This window comes from Lactuca virosa, chromosome 9 (genome assembly GCF_052849685.1).
Source record: "Lactuca virosa cultivar CGN04683 chromosome 9, Lactuca_virosa_CGN04683_v6, whole genome shotgun sequence".
NCBI classification, from domain to species: Eukaryota; Viridiplantae; Streptophyta; class Magnoliopsida; order Asterales; family Asteraceae; genus Lactuca; species Lactuca virosa.
The window spans coordinates 204,248,016-204,263,849 of record NC_136434.1 but is presented as its reverse complement, the minus strand read 5'-3'; the positions used below and the strand labels follow the sequence as shown (position 1 = coordinate 204,263,849).

General features: G+C 39.5%; 1 protein-coding gene across 1 annotated transcript; it reads right to left on the bottom strand.

The window, feature by feature from the left end:
- Positions 1-224: 224 nt before the first annotated feature.
- LOC145137664 (uncharacterized) lies at positions 225-1,462 on the bottom strand. The gene is made up of 3 exons (XM_079071791.1): positions 1,099-1,462; positions 426-741; positions 225-336 (listed from the first exon to the last, which is right to left on the bottom strand). Exons 1-2 carry the CDS (start codon positions 1,337-1,339, stop codon positions 428-430), a joined length of 555 nt encoding a protein of 184 aa, XP_078927917.1. The 5' UTR covers positions 1,340-1,462; the 3' UTR covers positions 225-336; positions 426-427.
- Positions 1,463-15,834: the final 14,372 nt, after the last annotated feature.

Below are 15,834 nucleotides of genomic sequence, written 5' to 3'. Positions count from 1 at the left end.
ATCTTCCCCTACTTCATATTCATCTTCATTTTCATTTTCATCATCCTTGTCAGTTTGTCACTATCCCAACACCACCACCTAGTTTCTTCTACTCTTTCCTAATTGCAAAATAATGTTATCTCTTTCAACACCATATCTCTTTCAAAATAATTGCAAAATAAAGTCTGATTTCCTCAACAAACCACTTGAAGAAGATGTCAAATGGTTTTGACTTTGAGCAAGAGTAAAAGAAAACAATAAACATGTCAAATGGTTTTTTTGCAGTTTGGCTTCAGAAAATACATTAAGATCCAACTATACGGGGAAATTATTGATGATGCTCAAAGGCCAAAGCATCTGCTTCATGACATCAAAAGGTAGACATCATGAAACAGATTATAGAACTAAATAAGAACAAATCTAGAACTGTATATACATAACAATACCTCTACAAGAACTTCTCTATGCAGCTACACAGGGTTGATTTAGGAACTGCACCAATGACAGCATCTTTCTTCTCTCCATCTTTGAATATAATGACAGTTGGAATGCTTCTTATCCCATATCGGCTTGCAATTGAAGGACTCTCATCAGTATTTACCTTGTAACAAGTGAGCTTCCCGTTGTATTCCTTTGCAAGTTCATCTATCACTGGGTGAATCATACGACATGGCCCACACCATGGAGCCCAGAATTCAACCATTACAGGGAGACCAGATTCCAGGACTAGTGATTGCCATGTTGCATCAGTGACAGGAAGCACTGCAAGATTATACTGATGTTAGATTTGAAACAAAATGTAAATCATTTCTTTTGTTTGAAAAGAAGTAGGTGTTGCATGGAAATTCTACGAATCAGTACACTGAACAACTTTAATTCTACAAATCAGCACACTGTCTATTTGAATCGATTTACAGCGCCTAATTTCAATCTAATATTGCTAACATAATCTGATGATTCGTCTTCCGAGCATAAACAGAGTTTTTACGCACAAATTCGTTACAGATATAGAAATTGATATAACGATAACTAATACAACAGATAGCTACAGAAAAAAACTAGGTCAAAAGAGTATAACATGATTCGATTTGGAAAAAGTGCATAGTGTACGATTCTAACCTTGGACGGCTTCTTGAGCCTCGCATACGATACGTGCTCCACGGCGACCAGATTTAGCTCTCAAGCTCACCGATCTGGAAGAACCAAACGACTGGATTCTCAAACCTCTTGATTCCGGCAATTTTATAATATTCCGGCGACTAGAGAGCCGAGAAAGAGGAGAAGAGACGATCGGAGACAAAGACGCCGACGGAAAACCGGAAGTTCGGGGAACAGTAAGAGTTTCGAGGACACCAGCCATCTACTGATCTATGAACAACTCGATTGATCCAAAGAGGAAAAAATGGAGAGAGTGTGTTTGTGTGGATGGCTGTTGGTTTCAGTTAAAAAAGATCAGATAATTGGGTGGTGGACTGGTGGTGTATGATGGATGAGTTGTCACGTGCTTTGCACACATTTCGTGTTGTTGGGTTGGATCTTAGATAATTGGGCCTTGTCTTTTATTGACATAGTTGGGCCCACTACTTTGGAATTTGGATAATATTGATTTAAGTAATTTAGCCACCACCACATAAAGAAAAAAAATAATAATAATAAAAACAAAAAACCAAAAAAAAAATAAATAAATAACAAAACAAAGAGAGAAATACTTTATTTGCTTTCAACTTTGTAGGCATTGCGCCCATTAACCCGTATATGTTCTATTTTGACCTATGTATAGTTTTATTTTCACTTAATAAGAACTAGAAATTGTCTCTGGTTTCGTAGGAATGCAAGCAGGATCGAAATTACATCACTACAAAAGTGTAGGTAGCAAACCTACAAATATATAAAATTTATGTGGCCAAAGGGTGATAACAAAAAAGTATAGAAACAAAACATGACAATATATTATGAGGAGGGGAGGAGTAATTTGTAAATTTTATATTAGGTGCAGACTATTTTTGCAATTTGTTTAAGCATATAAACCGTTTCTATAAAAAAAGAAATGCATAAATATCTTCTCTATAAACCTACCAACATACGAAAATCTTAAATATAGAGTTTGTTTCTGTTAAAAAAAACTCATAAGAACCTTTTGCTGCAAATTATATAATTATAGAGACTAAATGTGCCAATAGTAAAATAATATCTGGCAAAAATTTATTCCTAAACTCATTTCTACTTAATATAGTAGAATATGATTTTATACATTAAAATTATGATGATCTATTTGATTTTATATAAAACTTAGATAATTAAAATTCAAAAATATACAACTAAAACTTATATGCAATAATAATTAGGGGTGAACATGTTACAGTATCGATTCTTTTTTTTTTAAACCGTGTACTGTACCAACTATAGTTGGTATAAAAAAAATTGTTACCAGTATCGTACCAAACATATTTGGTACCAATATGCTTGACTACCAACAAGTTTGTAACATCTTGATTTTCAGGTATGAGAATTTTTATTCAAAATGCAAGATTCCCTTGGAACTCGTCGAGTTGATGGCCTCAACTCAACGTGTTGAAAGGCTTTGGGCCGCACATCTTTTTGGACCAACTCGACGAGTTGGAGAGGAAAACTCAACGAGTTGGTGGCTGATTATGAAACCCTAATTTTTAGGGTGTTCCACTCTATTTAAAGGTCTTAAGTCCTATGAATGGCCTCCCTACATGCCTCCTCTGTCCAGAAACCCTAATTTTTGTGCATCCTCTCCCAAATTGAGTGTGTGAGCTTGAAGAGTTGGTCCTTTGGTGTTCTTTTGAAGGAACTTGAGGTTGTGTCACACCCCAAAACCGGAACGGCGGAAACGTTCGGGGGTGGAGGACGTCATGTTTAGTATCACAAAATATGTATTATAGTAAGCAAAGTAATGAACAACCATTTCATTAGAAAGAAAGTGTTTACAAAGTATGTGTTCACAAAACATAGAATACATAAGCAAATAACAAAACAAGACTTGAAGTTATTATGCTCCATCTTCTGAATTCCCAGCACGAGTACCTGTCTACTAGGCTCCTGAGAATACAAGTTATTTGAAAGAGTTGATCAGCAATTAAGCTGGTGAGTTCATAAGATTTCAGTGATGTAAGTAAGTTGTAGAAAGTTGTTGTGAAATGTTGTTGAAAATGTAGTTGTAAAAATGTAGTTGTAAAATGTAGTTGTAAAATGTATTAAGTTGTAAGTTCTGTTTAGAAAAGTTCGTCTGTTCCTCTAGAAAATCCTATATTTCCTACTTTAATGAAAGATAAGTAAAAATGACTCTACAATCCCTTCTATGAGTACTAAATGGATAAAAGTTATATAAAACTCAGAGTAAACAAACAATCGACTGTGCGCATCTGCCCTAAGCCCACAACCAGACAAGGAACATGAATTAAGGCGGATAGCACACATCCCATTGGTTGTTAGATCATTGTTGTATATAACCCTGGTGTATTCACTTGTTACTCATGGAGTTAATTGTAATGGTTCCTTTATATTTAATGAAAAGATTCTTTAAGAAAACCCTTATTTCTTATAATAAAATGGTGACCACAGTGATTAATTCTATAATCACGTAGTTTATACTGGCTATATATGATCTAATATCGAATAGAAAGTTAATTGGGTGAATCTGCCCTAAGCCCACAACCAAACAAGGAACAGGAAGTAAGGCGGAAAACACACATCCAACTACCTATTGGGTATTAATGATATATAACCATGATGTATAAGCTCAGGTATTATAGAGTTAATCACCTAAGGTCCTTTAAGTTTATACTGGTTTAATAAAATGGATTAAACCCTTAACTGGTAAGTTTCTAGTTTTGTATACCAAAAGTTCTGATTTGGAAAGTATGTTTTGTACTAGAAAACTGTGCATTGACTCTGTGTCCTATGACTTGACCCATACCTGGTACCCTTATGATGACTTAATGTATACTGAGCATATATATATCTAGAATCGAATAGAAAATAAACTGGGTGAATTCGTTCCAAGCCCACAACCAAACAAGGAACAGGAAATGAAGCGGAGAGCACCCATCCTATTACCTGTCGGATCCTATTGATATATATATCCTTTGATGTATACATTAAGGAATCATAAGGTTAGCATTATGGTCCTTTCTACTAAACGTAGCCTTTTACCAAGGCATCTAATGTTATCTATGTTTGTTTCTTGCATGAGTTGTGTAATTTCCCAAGTGAGACTATCATTAACCAAAAATATAGTTTTTACATTACTGTTTATTGTGAGAAGATCACAATGTGAATGAAATGGGGAAATAATAAAGTACTGTAGTGTTGTATTATAGTAACTACTGCTGTACTTTCTACCTTAAACCAATTGTTATTTAAGGTATAATGTGATATGATTGCACCATACTATCGACTAATAACACGGCGATGAAAGACGTCGGAAGAAATGACATTTGGCACCCGTAGACTTGCAAGTCCCACTGTAGCTAACATCAAGGTGTAGGATAGTCAATCCAGTATAGATCTATACACAAATTCACGCTCTCCCTCCAGGAGATTCTGGCTACAAATCGAGCCATGACAGGTGATGTCATGCCCCGAACGATGGTTCACATTTATGTTATTGTATACTTGTATATGTATTGTATGTACTAGCTGTATTGTATGTTCTCTCTGTCTAGTATGTATGTATGTTCTGTTTGTTTCTCATCATAGTATGTTCTCTTAGTTTCTCATAATAGTATGCTTTGACTCATGTATGAACTGACTCTTTGTATGCTTCATTGTACTAGAAGTAATGAATAGTATCTTCCTAAACTATACCTATTATAGTTTACTAATGTTTTTACTTGATCTGTTATTGAAAAGACTCATTTTACTACTAAGTTATGCTTGTACTTTAAAAACGGAGTTTGATTAACTATAAAGTAACATAACTTTAAAAGAGTTTTGAAATGTTTTGATCACTTATAAAAGACATAAGCAACATTTTGAAAGATGTTTATAACAAACAATTACACAATTATCATTGTGTTCAACTTGTATTCCCCCCTTAAAAGCATTTAAAACAGTTTAAAAGATTCATTATGGGGTATGAACTCACCTGATGTGGGTGATTCAACGAATACGCGTGTAAGGATGAGGAGTTCCACGAATGAAGTCCCGAGACACAATAAGTCCTAAATGACATATATTGTCATATACTGACATAAATATTGTGTTTATAAGCAACTATATGAAAGGAAACACCTTCCGGGACTAGGAAACACTTTGACCAAGTGTTGGAATCACATGTGATTCATCAAAGGAAAGTGGAATGACACTATCATGAGTTTACTACCATGGGTTTACGGCCAAAGGGAGTTTACGGCCATAAACTCATGGTCAAACATGCATAAGTGTGGGTTTGAAGGCTAGGGAAGCTTGAGGAACTTTTGCTCTACACAAGGATGAGAAAGACCAACTCAATGGAGGCTTTTGATGAGTTTACGGCCCAAAGGAGTTTACAGCCGTAAACTCATGGTCATTATGCATTTGAGAGTATTTTAAGGTCCTATTTCTATCAAGGAAGGGTTCTAGGTCACAAGCTTTGCATCTAGGAGGGTTAATGGCCAAAATGGCACCCTTAAAGGGGTTTACGGCCATGGGAGATGGCTTGGCCGTAAACTCCTTTTGTTCTTGTGTTTTTGATGTTTTCAAGGCTCTAAGCATGAGTCCTAACTAGATATCAAGTGTAGGGAAGAGTACTTACGATATGGAGGCTTGAAATGGTGATTAAGGTCCAAGAACACTAGTGTGTGTTCTTGGTGAAACTTGAAGATCTAGAAAATGGAATGATTTCATGGATGGAATCATTAGATGATACTAGATTAGGAGATGTATCAACAAATCAAGGAAGAATACTTACAACTTTCGATGATCTAGGATGAAAATCGGGATGATACTTGAGAGAGAAATCAAGTTTCTTGAGGTGGAAATGAGATAATGAATGAAAAGTGAAGGAAATGAGTCTTTAAGGGGGAGTTTACGGCCCACCTTGAGTTTATGGCCGTAAACTCAAGTCTTGTGGCCGTGAACTCTAAATGAAGAGGTTAAGGCTTGATTTGTTGAACAGTGTCTCTAGCAGGTACATTCTAACACTCATTCCTTGAGTGTATTAGGCTTAAAACTCCTTAGAATGACCTTTAACCAGGCTAGAACTCATTACCAATGAGTCTGACACTCAGTGGAGTTGACTGACTGGGCTTTCAAAACAAAAAAATTTCGGGTTGTCACAGGTTAGAAGTATCTAGATTGAACGGAAGGCTTCAGATCCAGAAACTCTCTGAGTATTGCAGTTCTTTTGAGGTAAAAGTCGACAACTTGCTTATCTATTGCTTAGATCTCTTCCTTGGAAGTTTATTGTCATATTTGGCTCATTTTTGGGATTGTTCATGGGGTTGAGCATTTCATGAAGTTATCACTTCAGATTTGGACGTTTGTGGCCTCTTTGGGCTTAAAGTTTCAAGCTTTATCAAGTTCTAGGCCTCCTTCATGCTTCAGGCCCCTTATTAAGCATTCCTTGAGTTTTGGAGCCTCTTTGTATCGTGCATGGACGTAAAGTTAGCAACTTTACATGGATTTACAGCTCTTGGGTACCAGATCTACATGTTAAAGCGTTAGACTTGATGGAAAAGGACTAATTTTGTTAAGCTGGGAAAACTCGGCGAGTTTTCCAGCCAACTCGACGAGTTGGCTAGGGTTTTCCCGATTTTCTGAACACTGGAGGAACTAGACGAGTTGGTAGGTGCACTCGACGAGTTGGGGTCAACATGGATTGTTCGCCTTGACTGTTGACTTTGACTTTGACCATGGTTGACCAAGTTGACTGTTGAGGGCATCTTGGGTATTTCGGAGTTTTGATAGAATTGGTCACATGGTGGTTGTAGGCATTTGAGTCAGGAGCTGAGATTTGGGAGTTGGATCTTATCAGTCAGCATTGCTTGTGACGTGAGTGTTCCTTACTGTACTTGTTGGGTCGAAGGCACCAAGGTCGGCCCTTTTGGATTGTTATCCTGTTTATTGCATGATTGAGTATTGAAGTGATCTGTTAGATCTGTATCATGGTATTAGGATGATGTTATGCTTAGTGATCTGTAAGATTTGCTTGTTTGTCTGTTGACTGGTTATATGTTTACTTGTTATGTATATGTTGACATGTTATGTGCGGTTGGGTTGAGGCGGTCATGCTTTGTGCTGAAGGCCAACAGACCCAGGGTGTCCCAGATAGATTGAAGGCCAGTGGGGCGTACCAGTCAGGCCGAAGGCCCGAATAACGTTCCAGATAGGATGAAGGCCCGAGGTGACGTACCGGTCATGCTGTAGGTTCTGTGAGCGTACCAGATAGATTATAGGCCGGTGGGGAGTTCCAGTCAGACTGAAGGCTCTGAATGCATGGTGTCTGTGATATTATTCCGGGTATTGTATTGTGTTGGTATTTTGGGGGGACTCACTAAGCTTTGGGCTTACAGTTTTGGATTATGTTTCAGGTACCTCAGAGGATCGAGGGAAGGTGAAGGCGTGATCGTGCACCTCCTCATATTTTGTTATTATAATTTTGGGATTTCTCTGATGTGAAACTTATTTTGAAAACAATTTGTAATCAATGATGGTTTTGGGTATTTTAAAATTTTTATGAATTTTGTAAATGTTACAAGTTGGTATCAGAGCCTTGGTTTGAGTGAATTGGAGGAACACTCGTGTAAATCCAGTCTCAAACTAAGGAAAAGATTTTCAAAATGAATTTTTCAAATGGTTTTCAAAATACTCGAGGAGGATGCGATGTATACGATCAGTCGGAGCCAATAAGTAGACCCTAAAATACCATACTGCTATTTGATATTATGATATGTTAGAACAACATGCTAGTGATAGGCCATGGATCTTCAGGAATTGCATGATAGAATTGCCTGATTATATGATGCATGATATCCTAGGGCCTTTCTTTTATGAAATTGACATCATTACTGTAGTTCCTTAGTGTATGCATCATGGTTATATATAACTAAGATCTTATAGCCTGATAATGTTTGGTTTGGCCTTAATCATTGTTCTTGTTTGATGAAGGGCTTAGGGTAGGATCAGATATTCGAACGTCTATAGGGTCCAGTGTTATGTATGGCTAGCATACACGAGTGCTGCAGGGTTGGTGGAAGTTTCATGGATGAGGCGTGAGGGTTCAGTCGGCCAGTTGTGAGATGCTTAGCCTTTTCTCTAGGGAGTGAGGATTTAGTGTTCGTCCATGCCTATGAGTATTGTTTGGGCGAGGTGATGATCCTTGAGACAAATATGGGTAGGCGTGGAAGGTATTATGGGCATGTACTACTGAAAGCCCAGGACCCATATGCATAGAAAGGAAGTCACAACCCCTAGGGATTTGTTGGGAGTTGGTTCCCCATTATTTATGTGGATTATCTGATATCTTCCCGGTGTATTTCAGCATGGTGACTACGAGGCAAGTTGAGATTGGATCCAGGTCGAGATCAGGGACTGACAGGCAGATGGGATCAGATGAGTTGGATGCCACGATCAGGAGGATCCTCCATGAGGAGGTTATGGCCATCGTCCGGGATCAGATTCCGGAGATGTTGGGGTCTATCAAGACCGCGATGATGGAGTTCTTTGATGATCGCTACGCAGCCATTGATGAGACGGCAACTGCTGCAGCTCTGCAGCCGTGACGACTGCAGGTGTTTGGACAGGGCGGGTTTTTCAGTATCGAAACTTTGATAATATGAACCCCCAACTTTCGATGGAGTCCAGGACCCGATTATAGCCATGAGGTGGCTATCTGATGTGGAGAGGTGTTTTTTCACTTGTTCATGCCCTGCTGACCAGAAGGTCAGGTGCGCTTTGAACCTTCTAAGGTCCGGAGCGAAAAATTGGTGGACTTGTTACGGGATTGTACTCTGTTGAGCAGAGGACTGCGATATCTTGGGATCAGTTCAGAGAGATGTTTTGTACTCGCTACATTCTGCGGGTCGAGCGGGAGAGGTTGACGCAGGAGTTTTTAGACCTAAAGCAGGGATCAGAGTCAGTGATGAAGATCACCTCGATGTTTACGGAGAGGGCGATGTTTTGCCCTGAGTTTGCTTCAGAGAAGGCTCAAATGACCCGTTATCTGAGCATGCTCAAGACGAACATCAGGCAGTTTGTTTCTACTCAGCGGTGTGATACCTTGTTGGAGTTGCAGGAGGCCGCCAGGCGGCGTGAGCTTGAGATAGAGTTTTAGTTGAGAGAGCAGAGACAGGCCTCGACACAGTCGCAGCCAGCACCGAAGCGGTTCAAAGCCGCCGATTCTAGATCTGGAGGTCAGCGAGGCCGCACTTGTGGGAAGTGCGGGAAGGTTCATGTAACGCCCGTGTTTCTAGGCTAGGCATTAATGATGATGTAATAGTCTAGGTTAACCTTTGTAACCCGTCTTGAAATAATAAAGATGTATTATTTGAGTATTATGTGTTTTGTGCTTAATTGTGTGACTTAAATGAATTAAGGATAAAAATTAACGTCAAAATGAAATGTTACATAAACCCGATATTGATACATGAAGGCGTAGTGGTCGTGACGAGGTTTCCGAATATATAAAGAATGTTGAAATCCGAGTTATAACGAAGAAGTTATGACCTGTCGAAGTTTCGCGACAGAACCGGCACGACGCTGAATGACGTAAAATATGAATTTAAGATAGAGCGATATATAGCCTTAGTGATCTAAACGAAAGTCGTAGAATACATTAAACCGAGAGCGTGCATAAAAAGAACGTCTAAATCTGACTTCGTATGAGGAAGTTACGATTTTTCGAAGTTTCGACTTAGCAGTATGCAGCCCGAAGTTCGATTTTGAGATCGAGTGATTTCTAGCCAAAACAATCTAAACGAGAATCGAAGATCTCATCGATAATAGTCCAACGGTAAAAAGACAGACGAAAACGGACGTCAGATGAAGAAGATATGATTTTCTAACGGAGTTTTCCTGTCCCGGCCTACTAAAAATAATATAATAAAAATAAAGTCAAAATTAGCCAACGGAGTCTAAACGAAAGTTGTAGAGAACGATCTCACCTACGCGTGGATATAAATAACGTCAAAAACGGAGCTCGTATGCGAAAGATATGAATTTCTAAAGTTCGGAACACAAAATTCGAGGTTGTGTCGGAGCTCACGACGTGAGCACAGTGTTCACGACGTGAGCAAGTGATGGACGTCTTCCAGAGCAAGTGGACGAGTGACGAACGCAGTGACCTACTAGGCTCACGACGTGAACATTGGAAACTCACGACGTGAATCCCGAATGTTGGCCCTATAAATAGAATTCAAGGGGCAGCCGAGTTTGGTTGCTCAATCTCTTCTCTCTCTCCCGATACTCTCTATAAGCCCTATTTTAACCCCCCGAAGCCCCGTTATCATCCCGAGACCCGAAGCAAGTCTCGAAGCCCGAAGATCCTGAGAAGAAAAGAGTTTCCGAACCGAAGCTCTGCTTGCGAGAAGCCCGGTTTTCAAGAAAGCATCTCGGTTTCACCGAAGAATACTACTCTTAGAGCTGTAGTGCTGTCCGATCATATTCTGATCAAGTGAGTGTATATTCGTTTTCTTCTAACACATAGATATGAAGTATTCCTTATAAAATACATGCTATGTGTTTATATATTATTTGTTTATTTGAACTAGTTGTTGAATGGATGTTTTGTACAGGTTTTAAGCTGTATATAAATGTATATATTTTATCTACTAATATGTTGGGTAGAACATGGGTAGACAGTTGTTGTGTGAAGAAATAAAATGATGAGAGGCCTCAATGTTGTTGTTGATCTAGTCATCTAGCGGAGTATGGATGACGACCACGGACTCCTTCTAGACAGTCCAGTGGAACACTAGCAGGCTCATAACCTGTAGGTGTTGTGAACGATGTGTTCACCAGTGTACTCCATCCCCCTCATGGTTGCCTTTAGGACATCTCTTGTTAAGGAAACCCCTTTACAGTAGTGTCCGTCCCGATGAAAATTCTAGATTAGGTCCCTTGTAATAGTTGTTGTTTTAGGGACATAAAGTGAGGATAACGGGAATGGGTAATCGGGTTATTGTTGGTTGATGAACTAAATATAATTATTTATTGTGGATTAAAAACCCCATATGTTCGACAGGATCCCAAGCCTGACCCACTCAGTTTTTCTTTGCATTACAGGTAGTGGCGCGAGAGCATAATTTGGATGATATTGTCAAGATATTTTTGGATTATAGACCAGTAGTTATATGTAACTATTGTAAGGTCTATTTTGTATTGTTTATGCTTTTGGTCTGTATCGGAACATGACATCCCGAGGTTTTGGTTATATAATGAAAAATACATTTCTTTATGAAATGCTTTGATAAATTCTTATCATCTTTTGTTTTGAGAACAAATTCCGCAACTCTTTTAATCAAAGGATTACTCTGATTTTATTTTAAAATGCATAAATTAAATCGGTCTTTTCTGGCCGTGATTTTGGGGATGTCACAGTTGGTATAAGAGCATTAATTTAAGCGAACTAGGAATTTTTAGGATTTCTAGACTTAAACTTAGAATGCTAAGTGAAGGTTGAGAGATGAGTGTCTGTTATATTTAAGACACGAGCACTAGTTTATTTTAGGAAAGTTGCCTAAAATGCTTTTACGTGCTAAATGTTATATGTTTTCCATATATGATATTATTTGTTCGGATCTATGGTCTGTTGCCGACTGGATCTGGAAACCTTATGTGTTTAGGATTCTAAGCGTGGGTCGACGGTATTAGAACTAGCATGTTAACGTTTCGAAGTGATTTGGATAATTATCTATCGTGAATGAGGATCTAAATTCACCTTGTTCGGTGTATAGATCAACGATGGCAAGAACAAGAAGTGGCGTTGGAAATGCAGACGAAAACAGGAATCAACGGCCTCAACCACCAGTGATTGTGCAAATACATGTGGTAGCAGCAGCACCTGAGCCGGTGACAATGGCTGGTGTACAATTGATGATTGAGAAGAAGAAGTCTGATGGGCCTTCAGGGTCCAATAAGAAAAATAAATTCTCGAATTCTAGTTCGAGAGGAGGAGGAGGCGAAGCGAAGTGGTGCGACAAATGCAAGAAGAAGCATCGTGGGAAATGTGACGGGGAAGTCACATGCTTCAAATGTGGAAAGCCAGGGCACTATGCCAATGAATGCACCCTTACCAAGAAAGTTTGTTGTGGGTGTGGTGAGGAGGGGCACATCTTGAGGGATTGTCCGAAAAAGAAGGAGACAGCAAAACCCAACATTTCACCAAAGCCGAAGGCGAGAGCCTTTCAGATGACACTGGAAGCTGCTAAAGAAGAAGCCGATGTCGCTTCAGGTACCTTTCTCGTAAATGAATTGCCTGCCCAAATTTTGTTTGATTCTGGAGCCAACTACTCCTTTATTTCACATGAATTTGGTAGAAAACTAGTTTTGCCTGTCGATAGACTAGATAATGCTTTATTAGTCGAAGTTGCTAGTGGCAAGTTTGTACCTGTTAGCCATCATATGAAAAACATCTTAATCGACCTGAATGGGAATAAGTTCCACGATGAATTATTGCTTATCGAACTTAACGGTTTCGACATCGTGCTGGGAATGGATTGGCTTAGCGCCAATGACGCCGAGATATTGTGCCAAAAGAAGATAGTAAAAGTAAACCCGCCAGGGAAAGAGTCATTTATGGTGTATGGGGACAAACGCAGGGTAAATTCTGGTATCATTTCTTTAATGAAAGCCAGAAAGTGTTTGGCCAAAGGATGTACATCATATTTGGCATTCGTGATTGACGCAAAGAAGGAGAAAAAGGAGATGAAGAGCATTCCTGTCGTGTGTGAGTATCCGGAAGTATTTCCCGAAGATCTTCCTGGATTACCGCCTGATCGACAAGTAGAATTTTGTATCGACTTGTTACCAGGAACGACGCCAATAGCAAAAGCACCGTATCGACTAGCACCAACAGAGATGAAAGAGCTTATGACACAACTTCAGGAGTTATTGGACAAAGGTTTCAGTAGACCTAGTTCATCACCCTGGGGAGCCCCGGTGTTATTTGTAAAGAAAAAGGACGGGAGTATGAGAATGTGCATTGACTACAGAGAGCTGAATAAGGCAACGATAAAGAATAGATATCCGTTGCCGTGGATTGATGACCTGTTCGATCAACTACAAGGTTCAAGTTATTTTTCAAAGATCGACCTAAGGTCAGGATATCATCAGCTGAAAGTAAGAGAGCAGGATATCGTGAAGACTGCATTCAGAACACGATATGGACACTACGAGTTTTTGGTTATGTCGTTTGGACTAACCAATGCTCCAGCAACATTCATGGATTTAATGAACAGGGTTTGTAATCCGTTCCTTGATAAATCTGTGATAGTGTTCATAGATGACATTCTGATTTACTCGAAAAGCCAAGAAAAGCATGGCCAACACTTGTGCGAAGTGTTAGAAGTCTTGAAGAAGGAGAAGTTGTATACTAAGTTCTCCAAATGTGATTTTTGTATTCGAGAAGTCCAATTCTTGGGTTACGTGGTCAACCAAGAAGGAATAATGGTTTATCCAGCAAAGATTGAAGCTGTGATGAAGTGGGAACAACCAAAAAGTCCCTCGGAGATCCGAAGCTTTTTAGGATTAGCCGGATATTACCGAAGGTTTATCCAAGGCTTTTCTTCGATCGCTACTCCATTAACAGCTTTGACTCACAAAGGAGCTACTTATGCTTGGAGTGATAAGTACAAAGAAGCATTCGAGTTGCTAAAGAAGAAGCTATGTGAAACACCGATTCTTTCTCTACCCGATGGAGTTGAAGACTTCGCTGTCTATAGCGATGCGTCTGGTGTTGGGTTGGGTTGTGTTTTGACCCAAAGAGAAAAGGTGATAGCATATGCGTCTCGACAGCTGAAAGAGCATAAAAAGAACTACCCCAGTCATGATTTGGAGTTGGTAGCGATAGTATTTGCTCTGAAAATATGGAGGCATTACCTCTATGGCTCGAAGTGCAAACTTTTCACTGATCATAAGAGTCTCCAATATCTCTTTAATCAGAAGGAATTAAATATGAGGCAACGACACTGGCTAGAGTTACTCAAGGACTACGACTGTGAGATACTTTACCACCCCGGTAAAACAAATGTTGTCGCTGATGCTCTCAGTCGGAAAGTCAATCTTGAAAGAAAAAGGCCAGAGCGTTGAGAATAGAAGTTGTCTCAACCATTGTAGAAAGTATAAAGAAAGCTCAAGAAGAAGCTTCTGAAAAGAATGACCGAAAGGAGGAACGTTTGGGCAAAAGTTAGTGCTCGGTACAAACGGCCATGGACTGAAGGTATTCCAAGATCGTATTTGGGTACCTAAGTCAGGAGGAATAAGAGATCTTCTGATGGAAGAAGCTCACAAAACCATGTACTCAATTCATCCTGGCAGCACTAAAATGTATAGGGACCTGAGACCCTATTACTGGTGGTCGATGATGAAGCTCGACATTGCGAAGTATGTGGCGGAGTGTGTGACCTGTGCGAGAGTCAAGGCACAACATCAGAAACCATACGGGAGTTTAGAACCTTTACCTGTTCCTATGGGTAAGTGGGAAGACATCACAATGGATTTTGTCACTAAACTGCCCAAAACGAAGAATGGTCATGACATGATTTGGGTGGTCGTTGATCGATTCACTAAGAGTGCGCATTTCATAGCAGCCAATGAGAAATGGTCTATGGATAAACTTGCGAATTCTTACGTGAAGGAAATTGTGAGGCTTCATGGTGTTCCGTTAACGATTGTATCAGATCGTGACAGCCGTTTCACCTCAAGATTTTGGAGAAGTCTACAAGAGGAATTGGGTACCAAGTTGTGTTTGAGTACAGCTTACCATCCACAGACTGATGGTCAGCGCGAAAGAACGATACAAACACTTGAAGATATGCTGAAAGCATGTACCCTGGAATTCCAAGGTAACTGAGATGAACATTTACCTTTGGTAGAATTTTCCTACAATAATAGTTTCCACTCGAGCATAAAGATGGCACCTTATCAAGCTTTGTACGGATAGAAGTGTCGTACGCCGTCTTGTTGACTTGAGGCTGGGGAAAAGCAGTTTATGGGACCGGAGATAGTCCATCAAACTGCTGAAAAGTTGAAAATAATTAAGGAGAGAATGTTAGCAGCTCAAGATCGTCAAAAGAGCTATGCTGACAAGAAAAGACGACCGATGACTTTTGAAGTTGGAGATTCGGTTTTGCTTAAAGTCTCACCGTGGAAAGGACTTATAAGATTTGGAAAAAAGGGAAAATTAAGTCCAAGGTTTATTGGACCATTTAAAGTTCTTCAGAGGATTGGGAATCAAGCATACAAGCTCGAATTACCCGAAGAACTGAATGGAACTCATAAGACTTTTCATGTGTGTTATTTGAGGAAGTTCACGGGAGAAGTTCCTGATATAATTCCAATTTCTGAGTTAAGAATTGATGAGAACAAAAGGTTAATTGAAGAACCAGAGGCAATCGTTGACTGAAAGACTAAGAAGTTGCGACGCAAGATGGTCGAGATAGTGCTTGTCCGATGGAAACATACGAATGGGCCAAATCTCACCTGGGAGACGGAGAGTGACATGATGAGTCGCTATCCGCATTTGTTTGTTGATGTGTGATTCCGGGGACGAAATCATTCTAAGGTGGAGAGAATTGTAACGCCCGTGTTTCTAGGCTAGCCATTAATGATGATGTAATAGTCTAGGTTAACCTTTGTAACCCGTCTTGAAATAATAAAGATGTATTATTTCAGTATTAGGTGTTTTGTGCT

Bases quoted from the DNA above. Each gene is read 5' to 3' on its own strand.
- LOC145137664 (XM_079071791.1), bottom strand. From the start codon at position 1,339: ATGGCTGGTGTCCTCGAAACTCTTACTGTTCCCCGAACTTCCGGTTTT. The intron at 742-1,098 runs GTTAGAATCGTA...ATAATCTTGCAG, and splicing joins GGCTCAAGAAGCCGTCCAAG to TGCTTCCTGTCACTGATGCA.